Source organism: Choristoneura fumiferana, chromosome 5 (genome assembly GCF_025370935.1).
Source record: "Choristoneura fumiferana chromosome 5, NRCan_CFum_1, whole genome shotgun sequence".
NCBI lineage: Eukaryota > Metazoa > Arthropoda > Insecta > Lepidoptera > Tortricidae > Choristoneura > Choristoneura fumiferana.
The window spans coordinates 17,706,658-17,726,043 of record NC_133476.1 but is presented as its reverse complement, the minus strand read 5'-3'; the positions used below and the strand labels follow the sequence as shown (position 1 = coordinate 17,726,043).

General features: G+C 39.6%; 2 protein-coding genes and 1 long non-coding RNA gene across 4 annotated transcripts; 2 read left to right on the top strand and 1 right to left on the bottom strand.

Annotated features, from left to right (window-relative positions):
• The first annotated feature begins 1,605 nt into the window (after positions 1-1,605).
• On the top strand, positions 1,606-18,298 carry LOC141428287 (15-hydroxyprostaglandin dehydrogenase [NAD(+)]-like). The gene is made up of 5 exons (XM_074088199.1): positions 1,606-1,806; positions 14,268-14,507; positions 15,234-15,407; positions 16,009-16,169; positions 18,140-18,298. The coding sequence occupies exons 1-5, from the start codon at positions 1,708-1,710 to the stop codon at positions 18,282-18,284; spliced, it is 819 nt and encodes a 272-aa protein (XP_073944300.1). The 5' UTR covers positions 1,606-1,707; the 3' UTR covers positions 18,285-18,298.
• On the bottom strand, positions 5,244-7,282 carry LOC141428289 (uncharacterized). Of its 2 annotated transcripts, XM_074088202.1 has the most exons (3): positions 7,199-7,282; positions 6,398-6,541; positions 5,244-6,314 (listed from the first exon to the last, which is right to left on the bottom strand). In XM_074088202.1, the coding sequence occupies exons 1-3, from the start codon at positions 7,251-7,253 to the stop codon at positions 6,298-6,300; spliced, it is 216 nt and encodes a 71-aa protein (XP_073944303.1). In that variant the 5' UTR covers positions 7,254-7,282; the 3' UTR covers positions 5,244-6,297. The 2 variants fall into 2 exon arrangements, with proteins under 2 accessions (XP_073944303.1, XP_073944302.1); XM_074088201.1 differs by having other exon boundaries at positions 5,244-6,541.
• Positions 7,953-10,922, top strand: LOC141428290 (uncharacterized). Its single transcript, XR_012451414.1, has 2 exons — positions 7,953-8,075; positions 8,160-10,922. It is a non-coding gene; the product is annotated as an uncharacterized lncRNA (long non-coding RNA).
• Positions 18,299-19,386: the final 1,088 nt, after the last annotated feature.

Genomic DNA, 19,386 nt, shown 5'->3' with positions numbered 1-19,386 from the left:
TGTTTGCCAACCCGGCTTGACGCGTACCTACCTACGTCAAAACGTCCAAAAATAGGACTGCGCGAGCTTTTTTTAATTCTTAGAATAAAATACAATATTGTAAAGACAAAAAAAATTGTCTGTAGTAATTTTGTCTGATGATTTAATGACCCGAAAGTATTCAATTCATTTGCAATTGTTTAATATTATTAAGATTCTCATCACCAGTAGACAAGAATTGAAATAGAACATAAATATTTACGCCTTTTGAGTCATAATGATATGGTAGATAACCGGTTCAGCTATAATACGAGTATAATAGAACAGAGCTTAATTGGTAACCAATAGGCACATTCCAAACATAATACAAATTATCTTATCTGCCTTTTTATGACATGTTAGGAACAACGAAAACTTATCACGAACATAAATGAAACCGCCCGGTATGTTAGCGTGGTTGGAAACAAAATAAATGATATATTTACAATGTCTAATTCTGTCTAATTTTGACAAAATCACGCGTCTTCCTGGATGCCACTAGGTATAGGTATGTAAACGCAAATCAATCCTAAGTACCTCGACAGGAAACAACAGTTACAGTCAATTATAAGCAGAATTGGTACCTACTTACGTTCAATACAAGTTGGTTATTATAGTGCGAGAAAAATCGTGCAAATTGCATTCATTACGACGTCCCATCAATCAAATTATGAGTTGTATGCTAGCAGAGCCGTAAAGTAATGCAACCTTCAAGTTTTTCTCGTGTCGTGTCAACGAGGAAGTCTCCATGGATTGCAAAAGCATTAGATTCGGCAATCATCGGCCGTCATCGTTAGCATTCGGCTGTTTGTTTATAAGCTGACCGAATAGTATAGTAGTCGTTCATCTTTTTTTGGCCCATCTATCTTCATATTATGAGACAGATGTATCACAATAGATGCTGTATTCAAAGTTCATTCGTACTGATGTTCAAAGAGTAGTATAATATACGGGGAAAAGAGAGCCCTCTCTCGTCTCATTCATGCAGACGGTTTTGAAGCGCCGTCTGCATTTCGTAACTAGTACCATTGATGTATATATCCATCCATACGTATAGCTATTAATAGTCACAGGCATTCTTTTACTTTACTGGATTTGCTTCCCAGCTCAAACCACATAAAAACTAAAAACAGGGCTGCAAAGAGAAGTGAGACCGCTTGAATTCAGTCTTCTTAAGTTTAAACCAGCCTCAATGTTCCGTTTGCAGCACTGTCTTTACTTTTTATGTGGTCTGAGCACTTGAGTTTCGATTGTAACGTAGCCATCTTGTTCCTTGTTGAACGCGAATAGACGCCTGGCCTGACATAGAGGGTTGCTACACAAAAAATATTTGTAACGACTGAGCGGATACAATTATGTGACTTTTATATTAGAAATTACAATACGATTGTCAATTTCGAAAATAAAGTTCATTTTTGCGGTAATTATCAACGACAAAATATTTTTTAATAAATAAAATTTTGTGATCTCAAGCTTTCAGTGACATCTATCTGAAACAAACGACAACAATCTGTTTTATTTTAGGTTAGATAAAGGAGATGGCGGCGCTATCGACATGAATTAGTACGATATAGGCGACTGCTGATGTTCTCGCGGTAACAACTTAATTTAATAATCGTTTATCATCAATCTTTACAACTGTACGGATTTATTAACTAGGGTTTAGATAAATGTGTATTGTGTGTTAGAATGTCGTGCGAGTGGCAGGATAAAGTGGTGCTGATAACTGGGGCCGCCAATGGCATCGGGGCCGGCGTCGTGAGGCTGGCGCTCGAGGAAGGTGTCAAGGTAAACATTCAGGTTCTCAAACATCGAACCGCCTCGCGAGGCAGCCATTTTGAGCCCTGTTTCGAACATAATTATGCCTCGCGAGGTGGCACGCTCAGTGGAGGTCTGGTTTAAGCAAAGTAAAATAAATGTACAAATTATTCATCAAATATGGTGTTTGCACGTCAAAATGACACTGTGGACGGAGTAGCGAGATAACCGGTATTGTTTAAATAAAATGTATTACTTATTGCAGCATTACAACGCTGCATGCGAGTTGCTTGTTGCATACTTTTTGTTCATTTTCCAAGCATTTTTACTGGCTGGTTGTGTGCTGGCAGTTAACTCTTTTATATTACACATTTGGTTTCTGATTTGAAATTTGAAAATTGAATTCTTTGATTCGTTGGTTCGACTGATGTTTTTGTTTTTGGCCTCGATTCTTTGATCACATGTTGGATAGCGCAGAGCTCTCGTCCTGAGTTGGAATTTTGATTTAAAAAATATTCTGCAACCAGTTTTTCCTTTGGTGTAATGATTGATACCAGTGTCAGTACAAGTGATTTTACCAATTGTGTGTGGGGATTGACAGAAGCGCCGTGCAGTGAGTCTGTTCAATTTTTAGGTTATATTTCCTTTAAAATAACTTTCCTTCCTAATTAACTCTCTGGTGGTGGTTTAATAAGTACTTACATAATATTGATCTAACTCAATAACCCATCTGTCCGGTTGGCCAAGGGCCAAAGTTATGGAGGGGAACGAGGAGCCCCCGGATCCGGGCGGCGGTAGCTCCATGAACTCGATTGAGATGGACACGCAAAATATTTCACGAAAGCGTAGCCTTAGTTTCTTGGAACAATCGCCGTCCGCATCTTCTGAACCTAAAGGAAAAAAGGTGATGCAGGGAACGGATGCCGACAATGCATCTATAGCAAACCTTTACAAACACCCTGACTTAGACGAGGACTCCCGCAAATACGGTATTTATGACAGTGGCCCATTTATTGTACACATCTCCCGAGACGCAGAGTCTAGCAACTCGGCCATCTCACTTCAACCTATAAAGGTTGGCCTCGCTTTATTCAAAGATAACATTCAAAATATTAAAAAAGATGGTATAAAGTCCGTAGGCAGAAACCGTGTCTCGGTAGAATTTATGACCGCTGTGGATGCTAATAACATCTTAGAAAACCCCTGTTTGTCCAGAAATAAATATAAAGCCCACATCCCAACATACAATGTTTCCCGTATGGGTTTGATTCGTGGCGTACCAGTCGACTGGTCGATGGAAGAATTTGTTGACGCGACTGACCTTAAAGACGGACATGGCAAAATTCTCAAAGCCCGACGCCTCCAACGCAAAGTAACCAATGAGGGAGGTCCTCCATCCTGGGTTCCAACTCAAACTGTTGTGGTGACCTTCGAAGGTCAAAAACTTCCTGAGAAAGTCTTTGCTTTCTTTACATCGCTGAAGGTCGAAGTATACGTTCTCCCAACAATCCAATGTCGAAAATGCCTGAGGTTTGGCCACATTCAGGCCCAGTGCCGCTCCGATGCTCGCTGTTTCAAGTGTGCACAAAAACACCCTGGTGAAGGATGCAACATCGCTCCTGAGCAAGTGACTTGCCTCTACTGTTCAGGCCATCATTACGCGACAGACCAACGCTGCCCGGAATATTGTAGACAAAAGTCCATCAAATTGGCAATGTCAGAGCACAGCATCTCTTATCAAGAAGCTTCCTCTCGTTTCCCTGCCGTACGCCGCCCTTACGCGGACGTGGCCAAGGTTATGTTTGACCCAGACCCTAGTCCTCCCCGGCAATCACCCCCCTCTGGTCCCCCTCCCTTCCCTCCCCAATCGCCCATCTCGACTTCATACCGTAAGACGGTCAGCCGTAAAGCTAGATCAAGAACCCCCTGTCTCCCGGATATGATCGACAAGCTCATAAAAATATCGTGTCGACCCCACAATCTCAACTTCCAAATGGTTATGCCCTATCGTCACGACGGACGCCAGTTGAGACGCCCAATGATGACCTTATGGAACTGTTATTCAAACTTCTTACAAATATAATCGCTAAATGGAGCGATTGTTTACCGCCCGACGTTGCCCCCTTAATGATTTCACTTGCCGAGATGCTATCCTTCTCCAATGGCCCCCCAGGCCAATTTTCTTCAGTGGAATTGCCGTAGCCTTATCCCAAAAAAACCTGATTTGGTCAGAATCGTCAACGAGCACTCCATTTCTGTAGCGGCCATCTCGGAGACATGGTTGAGACCGGAATCCCGCTTCAGGATCCCGGGATTCTCATGCCTCCGGGAGGACCGCGGTGATGGTCGTGCTGGTTGTGCGTTGTTGATCAGAAGAGATTACTCTTTCTCCCAAATACCCCTCCCTCCTCATTCACATGACATTAACGCAGTTGCGGCTAATGTCATGGGAATCAACTTTGTATCCATCTATATCCCACATCCTAATATAAATTTAATACCCGATCTTTCCACCATCCTGTTCTCGGTCCCTCCCCCTCTCCTCATCCTAGGGGATTTCAACAGTCACAACACGTCTTGGGGTTCTTCGCACTCAGACGCATTTTCCGCTTTCCTCTTGGACCTATTTGATGACATAAATGTCTCAGTTATTAACGACGGCTCTCCCACTCACCGGGTATACCCCGGACAAAATCCCAACTCAGTTCTGGATTTGTCTGCTTGCTCTCCCAACCTCTCATGTCTTCTATCCTATCAGGTACTGAGACAATCACACGGAAGTGATCATTTCCCTATTATCATTTCCCAACCATCCTCTGTTCAGCCTTCCCCCGCCCCCCAACCCCTCCTTAAATACAGATTGGATAAAGCAGATTGGCCAAACTTCTCTTTTTATATAGAAAAAAGGCTAAAAGAGCTCGACTCCAACCTGTTAAACCCTCTTGGACTCTACAACCACTTCCAATCCGTTCTGATAGAAGCTGCAGATAAATTCATCCCAAAGAAAAAAATTGCTAGTAGCAAGATCCCTTCCCCTCCTTGGTGGGATGCGGAATGCACGGCGGCGATAAAAGAAAGAAAGAACGCCGAACGTAAATACAATGATTCCGGTCTTTCTGAAGATTTTATTGACTTCCAAAAAATCTCTGCTCGCACTAAACGTCTCCTAAAAAAAGCGAAGAAGAAAGGATGGAAGGGATTTTGTGAAAGTCTCAATCCAAGAACGCCCCATCGCTGGTATGGAAAAGTATTAAAAAATTCAGAGGCTCCTTCGATCCCGATCGACCATCCCCCCATAATCCCCCTTCCTGGTTGGCAGAGTTCGCAGACAAATTAGCCCCTCCATCAGTTCCTGAGGAATCCTGCATAGACCCATCTCCTCCCTCTAGCGGGCTAGGCCCTCTCGACAGCCCTTTCACATTCTATGAACTTGAGTTAGCACTTGACGGCCTCCGTAACAGTTCACCAGGAGAAGACGGCATACCGTATATCTTCATCCGTAAACTAAGTCGCTTTGCAAAAGACCACCTCCTAAATCTATTTAATCTGTTTTTTGTGTCTGGTGAAATCCCCGAGGCATGGAAGACCCAAATTGTAATCCCAATCCTCAAATCATGTAAAAACCCACAAGAAGCAAATTCCTATCGCCCAATTGCCCTTTCCGCTACAATAGGCAAAATATTGGAGCATTTAGTTAAAAATAGGTTGGAGTGGTTCGTAGAAAAAAATAATTTACTCGCCAACACACAATTTGGATTCCGTAAGGGGAAAAGTACCATAGACAACCTAAGCATACTGACTTCAGACATTAGACTAGCCCTCTCCAAAAAACACCATGTTGTAGGGTGCTTCTTGGATGTCTCTGCTGCCTATGACAATGTCCTTCTTCCTATGCTCAGAGCAAAAATGCTTCAGCTGAGTATTCCTGTGAGGATAGTACATTTTATCTGCAAGTTGTTTATGGGAAGAATAATTAAAATCCGAACTGGCAATAGCTTCTACACTCCTCTTACCCTATGGCAGGGACTCCCCCAAGGCTCAGTACTCTCCCCCCTCCTTTATAATTTATATACGTATGATATTGAACATTCTGTCTCCCCCTTCTGTAATATACTCCAATATGCAGATGATTTAGCGTTATACACCGTTACACAGTCGTTTGATGAGGCTTCTTCAAAATTAAATGAGGCACTCAGATATCTAAAGGTCTGGCTAGATGATCATGGGCTATCTTTGTCACCATCCAAAAGCTGTACTGTAACTTTCTCGCGTAACAGATCCATCCCGAACATAGATATTAACTATGAGTATGAGGTTATTCCCTGCAAGGACTCTGTTAAATTCCTTGGTGTTTTTCTGGATTCCAAAATGACTGGTGTACCCCATTTGGAGCACATAACCGGAAAATGCGAAAGGGGCATTAATGTTCTCCGGGCTCTTTCTGGAGTCTGGTGGGGCGCTCACCCATACTGCCAAAAACTGTTATATAATGCAATAATCCGTAGCCAGATCGACTATGCTTCACTCGTGGTGGAACCCTGCAATAAAAATGCACTTAAAAAATTGGACCTGATACAAGCTAAGTGTCTACGTATTGCTCTGGGAGCAATGAAATCCTCACCCAAAAATGCCATGCAGGTAGAATGCTTAGATCCTCCTCTCTCCCTCCGTAGACAGTACTTAGCAGACCGTTTCCTTTTTAGGGCATGTTCCGTATCCAACCATCCTCTTATACCCCGACTAGAGGCTCTCTCCCTGGAAGTGTCTGAAAACACATATTGGACACATAAGGAAACGCCAAGATACATTGTGTCGTATTCCAAATTAAAAAACCTCTCGTCCCCGCTATATACCACCTACATGAACCCCATATTTGAGGCCGATTATGAGTCTTTGATATATTCTCCAAAAGTTATCCTTGATTTTGGCATTGACAAGGATAGCCCAGCGGCCAACAACATATTTAATAAAAAAATAGAAAAATGGCAGGATTGGCTACACATCTTCACAGATGCCTCTAAAATAGATCCCAATGGCTTTGTAGGTTCAGCAGTATGGATTCCCAAATACCAAATTGCTTTGACTCAAAAAGGCCCAGCCCAGTCATCTGTTTTCACTGGGGAATCCATCGCAATATTGGAGGCTATTAAATTCTCGGAATCACACAGCGTTCCTAAAATCTTAATTTTTTCTGATGCTAAAAGCTGTCTACAAGCAATAGTAGGAAATCATTTTAAAATGAAAACTAAACTCCCAATCATTTTGAAAATTAAAGAGGCTCTAAACCGATGTGAAAAAAAAGGACTAGAAGTTACTCTTGTATGGATTCCGGGCCATTGTGGCATAGTGGGAAATGAAAGAGCGGACATGTGGGCAAAAGAGGCCATCACAATTGGTTGTCAGGATTATAAGACTATCTTACCATCGGACCTAATGATGTCCACTCGAACTGATTTAAGGGTCTCCTGGCAGAACATGTGGAACCTCTCCAGACACCAGAAAGGCCGACACTACGGGAACATTCAACCATTAATTCCGCGTAAACCTTGGTTTTATCACTTCCGCTCTGCTAGTAAATGGGTCACTTCTACTATCTGTCGACTCCGTCTAGGTCATGTCTGCACTCCGGTGTTTTTATCAAAAATTAGAGTACGGGATAACTCTCTATGCGAATGCGGTCTTGATGAGGGTACCCTGGATCACATTTTTTTCAATTGTGGTAAACATACTTATTCCCTGTATGATGCATTGCCGAAGGATGTTCCGCGCCCTATGAATTTTCTGACACTTCTTTCTATACTAGATTCTCCTCTTTTAAAAATATTGATAAAATTTATACAGTGCCACAACATTAAATTGTAGCAACTGCAGCATGCTTAATATTATATATTTCATACTTCCTCTTCACTTTATCCTTTTATGTTAGCATGCTTAACAGTCTGCCATTCCCCTCCGCTAAAAAAAAAAAAAATCGTTTCGTCTTGTTATTGTCAGTGTACCGTCCATAACCAAATGTTATTTGTTTTAGATTTCCTGTCTGTTCTCCCCCCGAAATCAAAATTATATAAACCGAACAGTCTCCTCATGCGTGTAATGTCTCTACATCGACATTGGCAAAATACATCTTGCTAAAAAAGCAAGGGTGAAAGCCATTAAAAAAAAAAAAAAAAAAAAAAAAAAAAATTGTGTGTGGCCGGCTTGTGCCGCAATATGTTAAGCGTTTGCCCGCTGCTTTTCTGCTGCACGCCCGTGTGACGGGGCGTTTTAACGATTTCTCCGATACTGCCGATTTTCATCGGGTAAGTTTTGATTCCGTGGTTGTCTAGGGACGTGTTAGTTTGTGTCTTTCCCTTGTTGTGGGCTAATTAAAATTATCTTTTCAGTCCTACCTATACCCCTACTCACATCCTGATCTACCACCTACTCGTGATGGGTGTCGCCATGTGGTTATTATCCGCACGTTTAATCTCGGGAGACTGGAGCGTGTGACGTCTACTGCTCCGTGGGATCCGTTAGCGTGGAGGTTCAGAAGAGCATACCGTTTCGTAGTGAATTGGTGAAAAAGAGTTTAAATAACCTAATCATCCCTATAAAAATAATGCTAATAATGTTTTGCTAATATCATATATGAAAGACAAACGTATAATAGTTTTTTTCGCTCTCATAGATTTTAGGTTGGTCACCCGGTGAATACATGCATGTAGTCATTAGTACTAGCTTACATCATTTCAGGGATTACCTAAGTTTTTAATATTGTCTTTTGTATAGGTTTTTAGGGGATGATTTCCTTTTCAAAATTAAAAAAAGGCCTTTACAAAAGCGCATTTCTACATTGATGTTGGATTTATTTGGCTTGCGGCTGATTAACTTTTTTTTTCATAACCGTACCAATTATAATGTTCTTACGTACCTAATTCACTAACAGCTCTGTCGAACAACGTGTGATCCCAAAATTTGTTTATTTTTCGGTGTTTTCCTTTTTTGGTTATTTTTTATAACAATTTGTTTATTTTTTGTGTTGTTTTTATAGTTATTTGTGTGTTCTTCTTTTATATATAAAGTGCGGCTGTTAAATTTTTAAATAAAAAGTGTTTTCTGCAAAATTCCACGTATTTGATTTATGTCAGCTTGCTTAGGGTTCACGAGCACCTTATGAGCTCTTGGACGTTTAAGTAACGCTGCATAAATTTGGCGCCCGACAAAAGTAAGTAACTTTTAATTATAATTGTAATTCAAAACATATGTTTTTTTTTGTTTCTACTGGGGGGATGCTGGTCGCTTTGCGACCATAATATTTCTTTCTTTTCTATGTTCCAGGCCTTCATTAACCCAGTTTTTTCTTCAACGTAATGAAGTTCGTGCCCGCTGATACTCTTTCGTCCGTGATCGTGCTGTGACATTTCGTGAGTTCCCGCCTTCGGTGTGATGATGTATTAATATTTTATTACTCTTCGTGATTTAAATATAATAATATTCTGTAAACATTTTTCTCATGTGGTTTTTTATTTATTTTCCTATGATATGATCCGAGCAATTTATTTTGTAGCTTGTTTTCCCGTAGTTAACACCCGTAGGAACGTGTAAGGGCCCTCAAAGGTAGGTCGACGTAGCTTTTTGGACAGACTTTTTTTGATGTTTTTTTGCTTTTGTGTTTGTTTGATTAGCTCTACGTCGCCTGCATCGTGTGTTGCTCTTGCTGGTTTTTTGGGTTTTCTTTTCCTGGCTTTAATCTGTTTTTTAGATTTTGTTTTTATCCTTTCGTAGCCTTCTGTGTTGGATAGGGTAGTTTCTTTTTACGTCCATCATCGCATTTGGAGTTGCTGTCGAACAAGGTCCACGGTACTCCTCGTCTTTATTCTTCTATAGTTATGCCACGTCGGTTTTTTGCGCCGGATGAACGGGAGTGTTTCTACATTTCGGTTTCGGGCGAACGACCTCCACATCGTGTTTTGCAGACGCTGTATATAGGAAGGGCGTTCTTAATATTTTACCTGATGTACAGGAGTGTTCTTACGCTTCTGTTTCGGGCGAACGTCCTCCACTTTGCGTTTTATAGCTGCTGAACATAGGGCGTTCTTAATATTGTTCCTGATGCGTTGTTACGTCGTCATGTTAATTTGATTTCGTTCAACGACCGTCCTAGTGCTACAGCCGATCAGTGGTATAGAAGATCTACCGTGGTGTTTTAGGGAGTCCTCAGTAGTTTCGTTTTGTCACTGCTATGCTTTCGGAGTCTCATACTTGTTTATTTGTCGTGCTATGGAGTCTGATATTTTCATACGTGTTCATACTGTACAGTTTTCATACGTGTTTTCATTCGTGTATTGACCAGGCAACGTCTTATACGCCAAACTTTTTAATGTACGGACGTGAGATTGGTTTTTCTCGTCACGTTATTGTCCAGCCTGAGGATCAAGATTTGATTCGTAGCCGGGATACGCGTGCAGAAAATCTAGTTTCTCTCCGTGACGTTTATTCTAGGGTTGAAGACGCTTTGGCTCTCGCGTTTCAGCGTAACGCCGCTCGGTATAATTTAGGTAGGACGTCCTTTCGGTTTAATCTCGGCGATTTAGTTTGGCGAAGGAATTTTACTCGTTCCAGTGCTGACGAACGTAGAGGTGGGAAATTCGCACCTCGTTTCATTAACTGTAGAGTTACCAGGTTGATTTCACCGCAGGTTTACGAACTTACGGACTTGGAGTCGCAGTGTGTCGGTAACTATCACATCAAAGACATTTTGAAATAATTTGGGTTTTCCGGATGTTATGGATTTGTAATGGTTGTTTTCCATTGTTTTTCCAAATCCTAAAGTCGTGTGTTTCCTTTCGTTTCGTTATTTCGGCCTAGCTTCACTATTCCGTTGGTTAATACATTTTTCCAAATCCTAAAGTCGTGTGCCTCCTTTCGTTTCGTTATTTCGGCCTAGTTTCGCTATTTCGTACTGAACGCGGTTATTGATTTATTTGCAGACCGTACCAAATTTCGTAGGTGAGTTGGTCCGTTTTCATCGTATCTCCTGAACTTTTCCTCAGGTGATTTCAGGTACATTTGTTGCCGTTTGTCTTTAGTTCGTTCAGCGATTCGTAGTTGTAGATCGTATTGAAGTTTGTAGGTGTGTTTGTCGGTTTTCATCGTATCTCCTGAACTTTTCCTCAGGTGGTTTTTTTTGCTAATAATTGTTGTCTTTGGTCGTTGATTCGTTCAGCTATTTTGAGTTGCTGACCGTATCTAATTTTGGGTAGGTGTGTTTGTCTGTTTTCATCGTATCTCCTGAACTTTTCCTCAGGTGGTTTTTTTGCTAATAATTGTTGTCTTTGGTCGTTGTTTCGTTCAGCTATTTTGAGTTGCTGACCGTATTTAATTTTGGGTAGGTGTGTTTGTCTGTTTTCATCGTATCTCCTGAACTATTTCTCAGGTGGTTTTTTTTTGCTAGTAATTGTTGTCGTCGGTCGTTGTCTCGTTCAGCTATTTTGAGTTGCTGATCGTATCTAATTTTGGGTAGGTTTGTCTGTCTGTTCTCGTCGTATCGCATAAACGTTGTTTTTCACTGTTGAGCATTTGATGTCGTATTTCTTTGTCATTCAGCTATTCTGTGTGGTTGCCCATGCATTGTGTTTTAGTTCTTTGAGCTGTATTGTCGTCGTCGTGGGATTATACTTTAGTATTCCATTTGTGCTTAGGTATAATGTTAGTTGTTAGGTCTTAGGTTTTAGGTTTGTTGCCTAACTTTCGTTGTGGCATTTGGATTTGACCAAGTAACCTAGGTGTGTTGACAACGTGTGTGGTCAATCATTTCGCAGTCAACCACCGTTCGGAAAGTGACGCATTCCGGATGGGCGATTGAGTACGAAACGTCTTAGTGTTATTTCCCGGACTTGACTTCTCGTTTCGACTATTTTGTTCGAATTTTTTCTGCTGAACGACCGGCTTGTGTTGGCGTTCTAATTTCGAATTACTTTCAAATGTTTGCTCGGTAAGTAGCGCGCAGCATTTGTTTCTTTAGGATTAGGTATTTATTCCTCGATGTACAGTTTCAAATAATTTCTGGGGAGTTAGTGTAGGTGTTTTCTCTTTACGTTGTGTTACATTGGGGTTGCCAACGATTAGGGGCTTATTGTAAAGGGTCGTTCTAATCAGTGGTTTACTTCACATTTTGTGAATACTTATTGTTAATTTGTTAAGTAGTCCTTTAAGGCTTTGAATATTGGTACTCCCACGACAGATGTACGTTGCAGCTATCAGTGTGTTTTTCTCCCGGGTTTTCTCAGTCCAGTGTTTTTCAATTACGATTTCTTGTTGGTTTTGTCTTGTCTCGGTTTCGGTTAGGGTTGTTTGTCGTTAGGGTTGTCGCTATTTTAGGGTTTCGTCTAGGGTTGTTTGTCGTTAGGGTTGTCGCTATTTTTGGGTTTCGTTTAGGGTTGCTTGTTGTTAGGGTTGTTGCTTTTTGGGTTTCGTTTAGGGTTGTTTGTCGTTAAGGTTGTCGCTATTTTTGGGGTTTTGTTTAGGGTTGTCACTTCGGAGTTTTCGGTATTTGTTAGGGTTGTCTCTTTTGCACTTTTGGGTTTTGATTAGGGTTGTCACTTGGGTTTTGGCAATTTTATTTTGACTATGTACTTGTAGGTTTTTGTTGTTTTGGTAGGGGGGTATCTGCAGCATTACAACGCTGCATGCGAGTTGCTTGTTGCATACTTTTTGTTCATTTTCCAAGCATTTTTACTGGCTGGTTGTGTGCTGGCAGTTAACTCTTTTATATTACACATTTGGTTTCTGATTTGAAATTTGAAAATTGAATTCTTTGATTCGTTGGTTCGACTGATGTTTTTGTTTTTGGCCTCGATTCTTTGATCACATGTTGGATAGCGCAGAGCTCTCGTCCTGAGTTGGAATTTTGATTTAAAAAATATTCTGCAACCAGTTTTTCCTTTGGTGTAATGATTGATACCAGTGTCAGTACAAGTGATTTTACCAATTGTGTGTGGCCGGCTTGTGCCGCAATATGTTAAGCGTTTGCCCGCTGCTTTTCTGCTGCACGCCCGTGTGACGGGGCGTTTTAACGATTTCTCCGATACTGCCGATTTTCATCGGGTAAGTTTTGATTCCGTGGTTGTCTAGGGACGTGTTAGTTTGTGTCTTTCCCTTGTTGTGGGCTAATTAAAATTATCTTTTCAGTCCTACCTATACCCCTACTCACATCCTGATCTACCACCTACTCGTGATGGGTGTCGCCATGTGGTTATTATCCGCACGTTTAATCTCGGGAGACTGGAGCGTGTGACGTCTACTGCTCCGTGGGATCCGTTAGCGTGGAGGTTCAGAAGAGCATACCGTTTCGTAGTGAATTGGTGAAAAAGAGTTTAAATAACCTAATCATCCCTATAAAAATAATGCTAATAATGTTTTGCTAATATCATATATGAAAGACAAACGTATAATAGTTTTTTTCGCTCTCATAGATTTTAGGTTGGTCACCCGGTGAATACATGCATGTAGTCATTAGTACTAGCTTACATCATTTCAGGGATTACCTTAGCTTTTAATATTGTCTTTTGTATAGGTTTTTAGGGGATGATTTCCTTTTCAAAATTAAAAAAAGGCCTTTACAAAAGCGCATTTCTACATTGATGTTGGATTTATTTGGCTTGCGGCTGATTAACTTTTTTTTTCATAACCGTACCAATTATAATGTTCTTACGTACCTAATTCACTAACAGCTCTGTCTAACAACGTGTGATCCCAAAATTTGTTTATTTTTCAGTGTTTTCCTTTTTTGGTTAATTTTTTATAACAATTTCTTTATTTTTTGTGTTGTTTTTATAGTTATTTGTGTGTTCTTCTTTTATATATAAAGTGCGGCTGTTAAATTTTTAAATAAAAAGTGTTTTCTGCAAAATTCCACGTATTTGATTTATGTCAGCTTGCTTAGGGTTCACGAGCACCTTATGAGCTCTTGGACGTTTAAGTAACGCTGCATTATGTATTATGTATTAAATGTGTCTAGTTACTAATTGTTATGTATGTACCTATGCTCTTATGTCATAGCACAGAATAGGTAATAGTACAAGTGACATTATTTAGTCCACTCGCGAGATGTACCTACACTCGAACCAACTGAATAGTGACCCACTGTGGAACCTTTTCCTAGAAAAAGTCCTAATGACATCGCATACAAGGGAATTTATTATGACACTTACCTACTATGAAAACGTTCTTCGGTAGGTGAGGAATCAAATGGTTCGACTGTTCTTAGTATAATCCTAGCAACATTGAGATGCGGAAGAAACAGGTTTAAAAATACGTATCTTAAGTGAAATTTTGTTTGATTTTATAAAAAGGAAAAAATTCAGATACACCGAAAGGGATTCTACCCCGCGTCTCCTGGCTATACGTATACGTGCCGAGTGTGCTATCAGCAGCATCACGGCGCCCACTAACAACCCATTCGAAACGATGTGTTTGTCGTCGCTCTATTGCTTTGTTCTTTTGTTTTACAGCATATCGCAGTTCTAGATATAGACGAGACAGTTGGACTAGCTTTCCAAGAGGAGTTGAACAAGCAGCATGGCGCTGGCAAGATCAAGTTCTATCGCGTTGACGTGATGAGCGACGAACAGTTGTTAGGGGCCTTCCAGTCCGTCGTGGCAGAACATGGGGGCATTGATGTGGTAGTCAACAATGCGGGCATCATGAACGACGCGCCGCATGTATATAAGAAAGAGATTGAGATCAATGTGGTGAGTCGAAAGCCTTTTTGATATACTAGAGATCCGCCCCGGCTTCGGACGGGTGACACTTTGAAAGGAAGAGCGGTAAAAAAATAAAGAAATTTTATTATCAAAGGCAGTAACTTTACATTTTTAACTGACTTCAAAAAAGGAGGAGGTTATCAGTTCGATAAGTAAAACATTATAATCTATGATACTCATAATATTTTGGATCAATGAAAAAGCTATAAAAAAAATTTTCTATTAGTATTAGGTACTACAGTGCAATGGTGCCATTTATTTATTTATTTGCCAACTGCTTATTAATAAATGAATCTATTGAAACTCCAATAGATTTTTTTCCACAAACTGAACATTTTTTGAAAATATAAACTGAATCCGAGACCTGAATGCCGAGGACCTGGGTTCGATTCCCAGTGCTGGTCTTATTTTTCTGGTTTTTCTGTGCATCTATATTTCATTTTGTATTTTCAATTTAGCTTTTACGGGATGACCGTAAAAGTAAAAATATGGAACTGAAATAAAAAATACAAAAAGATTCCAAAAAAAAAAATCTTTATTTGAACATTTTTTAACAAAATAAAGGGTTTCAAGAAGGAAAGAGACCTCATCCGCTTGTTCGCAGAATAGCACTGGTACTTGTCTTTGCCTTAAAAATATACGAACCAAGGAAGCAGGTTAACTAACCTGCTTACTATTTGTATGAAGTTAATTAGCATGATTTTAATTTCTCAGACAGCATTAGTGACCAGCACCTTGAAAGCCTTAGAGCTGATGCGTGTCGACGAAGGAGGCAAAGGAGGCACCGTCATCAACATCTCCTCCATAGCTGGCCTTTCACAGTCTCCAACACTACCAATATATTTTGCTACGAAGGCTGCTGTCATACAATTTAGTAATTGCATTGGTGTAAGTATTTTTTCACCTTATTCCTGGTACATAACCATCTTACATAACCAGCACTGGAAAGGGCCAAATATCTCCTATTTCAAACAGATCAGAATAATGTAATTGGTAACTTTTACCGTAAATTTAGGGTACCGGAAAATTTGGTACGACGACGAGCTAAGCGAGGAGTGTTAGGCACAATTGCGACCACAAAACGCGCGAGCCGAGCGAGCGAAGCAAGCGCGCCACGGTAGCATTTAGGAAATAATAATGGCCATGACCAGCGTCATGTAAGGTGGTTATGTACGAGGAACAAGGGCTTTTTATCTTGTTACCCTAGATAGCTACAGAACCAACACTGAAATGGACCAAATAGTTCCAAGTTCAAAAGACTTCGGTAATGTACAATTGGTCACTTTTGCATCAATTTAGTCTCCGGAAAATTAGGTAGGTGTAGATAGTGAAAGACACAATTGCGACCACAACGCGCGAGCCGAGCGAGTGAAGCGAATGCTCCTAATCAAGTTAGGAAATAATTTGGCCGCTACCAGTGCCGGTTATATAAGATTGTTATCTACGAAGAACAACGGATTTTTTCACCTACTGCCTTCTCTTTTTTCAGAAAGAGGATTATTTTGCAAAAACTGGCGTTCGAGTTTTGACTGTATGTTTCGGTGCTGCCAATACTGCTCTCATTACTCCAGCGAAACTGGGATCGCTGGACAAAAACATTCCTCCTGAATTTATATCAGGCGCAGTGAATGCGAGATTTCATGTTCAACAGTAAGTTTAAAGTAGAGTAGGTCACAGTATCTTCAATAAAATAAAGGTAGAAGAAGCAATAAATGATAATATAAGTCGAGGTGCCCCAGTTTTTTGACCCATAGCCTCTCAAGCAGAGGATCATGATATAAAAAAAACCGGCCAAGAGCGTGTCGGACACGCCTAAAATAGGGTTTCGTAGCCATTACGAAATAATTAAGTGATATTTTTCTAAACATTTCGTATTTTGTACGGAATATTCCAAGTTTAGGTATATTTTATACCTTAAACTACTAATAATTCTCAAGAAAACTAAACCGTTATAGTTTTCCTTGTAAGTGTGATATACTTACTACCATTCTGAATTTTTTCAAAATTTTCCACCCACTGATTACGATTTTAGAGGGGGGGCGGACGCTCGATTTTAATGAAAATTTGCACTTTAAAGTTGAATATTTTGCAAATAAATCACTTAATTGAAAAATCGTTTTAGCAACCCCGTAATGGTTTTAAAAGACCTATCCAAAGATACCCCACACTACAAGGTTGAATGAGAAAAAAAAATCACCCCACTGTACGTCTATGGGAGGTGCTCTAAAATTTTTTATTTTTATTTTTTATTTACCATTTTGTCGGCATAGTTTACGTATATGTATATTCGTGCAAAATTACAGCTTTCTAGCATTCATAGTCCCTGAGCAAAGCCGCGGATGGACGGACAGACAGACAGACATGGTGTACATGGTGGCTATTATTATTATTATTATTATTATTATTATTATTATTATTATAAGGGTTCCGTTTTTGCCATTTTTGCTACGGAACCCTAAAAAGATGGGTCTTGGTACAAAACTGCCGTGTACATTTTAATCAAAAAAGCTAGAACAGATTTTTATGATTGTTTTGTCACAAATACATTTCTTTACCCTTTTTAGTGACTTACGATGATATTCTACAACATTAGAATATTACGCACGTTTGGAAAATTGTGTTGTAACTCAGACATACAACTCGTCACTACTTTGAAAAAAGCCCGTGTCTCAAAATCGATAATTTTACTAAGTGAATTTTATGAAAATTATTTTAAGAGTCAATTTTGTTGACGTATTTATTTGAGACAAGAGATTAAAAAGTTATGCCATTGCGACAAAGGTAGATTGAAAGGACTATGGCGTAACTAAAGTTGGTACCTATTTTATTCACCCAAGTACACCCTTATTTACAATGTTTTGTCCATGCCCTAACTTAAACGCAAAGGAGTTGAGATAAAAAGATAAGAGCTAAAAAAAGATATTTTTATTTCTTGCAAATTCATGATTGTAACTCAAAATTGTCAAAAAGTGAGTTATAATGATATTCCTTGCAGGTGTCGATAATATCAAACCTGGGCTCGAACTTCAAGTTTTTCGAAATTTATGTGCGAAATTACATTTGAAATTAACCACGAGCTTTACGGTGAAGGAATGATCATTAAGAAATCTGCACAACCTCAGAAGCAATCCAATGGAACACTGAAAACAAAACGTGTTTTCTTTTTATATTGTTTTAACTTCTTTTATTTTACATTTAGTAATTTATTGAATCAGGCGTTACTTTGCGGAGGTCCATATCAAAGAACTAAAATAATTTCTTTGCTCACCCGTCACCTTACGATAGCTAAGTTTATGCAAGATATGCGTGTTCATGCAGTTCCTCTATCTCCACACGTAAGAACACACATAAATCACACAAACCCATCTATCACCACCACCACAATACACGGACGCGTTTCGAACTCAACCAGAGCTCATCTTCAGAGCAACACAACCGTACACCATACTACCAGATGTTAGATGGGTTTGTGTGATTTGTGTGTGTTCTTACAGTGTGGAGGTGGAGGAACACGCATATCTTGCATAAACTTAGCTTTCAATTATATTTAAGTAGTCTCAAATTTTGGCCAAATAAATCGTTCTGCTTCTTCTAAAATGACACGTTTATTTTTTTTGCAGACCAGAGTCAGCAGCGAAGGGTGTGATCGAGGCTTACAAACTCGGCAAGAGTGGCAGCACGTGGCTCGCGACGCGGGACCTGCCCGTGCGAGACATCTCCGATAATATCACTAAAGCGTACGAGATTATGGGAGAGCATAATTAAAACAGTTGAAAAGTTCCTGTCTTTTATTTGGTACTTGTACTTTTTACAAATGGTAAATAGATCACGGCGCTGGAAACACTTGAGTTTGTAGAGAAAAAAATATTTAAAAAAAAATTGTTGCCAATAAAATAGAATAAAACAGACAAAGGATAGTTACTGCGGCATAACAATAAAAGAAATCTTTGCTGACTGAGTCGCGGCCATTTTATTTTGAATCATTCACAGAATTGAGGACATGAGCATGAAAGAAGGTTTATATTTACTGTAATATTTTAACTCTTTTAAAGAAAATTTGGTGAATTCAAGCACTTAACTATCTTTCCCAAAACTTTTTAACTGCAGCTTAGTCGTAAACACATACCAGGATCATCATCGTAATGTAAAATAATTATTTATTGCAGATGCTACCTATTCAAGACATGATTGACGCGTTAACAATCCATACTAATATAGTAATATACAGTATATAGTATATAGTTTTATTATAAATGCGAAAGTAACTCTGTCTGTCTGTCTGTTACGCTTTCACGCCTTTAGGGTTTATCGCTGAACCGATTTTGATGAAATTTGGTACAGAGATAGAATAGACCTTGGGAAAGAACATAGGCTATTTTTTATTGCAAAAAAGAGGCTTAAAGAGGTTGAAATAGGGGATGAAAGTTTATATGGTGGAAGTTCGTCGCTGTCGAAGATAAAATCATGAAACTTGGCATTTAGGCACTCAATAGGAAAAAAATCGATGGTTTTTTTGAAAATTAGTCCTGTGAGGGGATGAAATAGGGCATGAAAGTTTATATGGAAGCTCGTCATTTTCGCAGATATATCGATGAATCTTTATTAAACTTGCCATTTGGGCGCGTAATAAGAGATAAATAGATATTTGTTCGAGCGTTTTTGAAAATTTTACCTGTGAGGGGAATCTTTGTGTTAGGTATTTGATATGTACTAAAAAAAAACGATTAAATGCGAGTCATTTTTTATGAATATCCAGTGTTAGCACAGCCCCTCTCTTAAGCAAAACGTATGCACTGTGGGGTCATTTTAGATCGCTTATTGACAAGGACAGCCAGGCATGAAAAATTATGATTTTCTGATTTTTCTT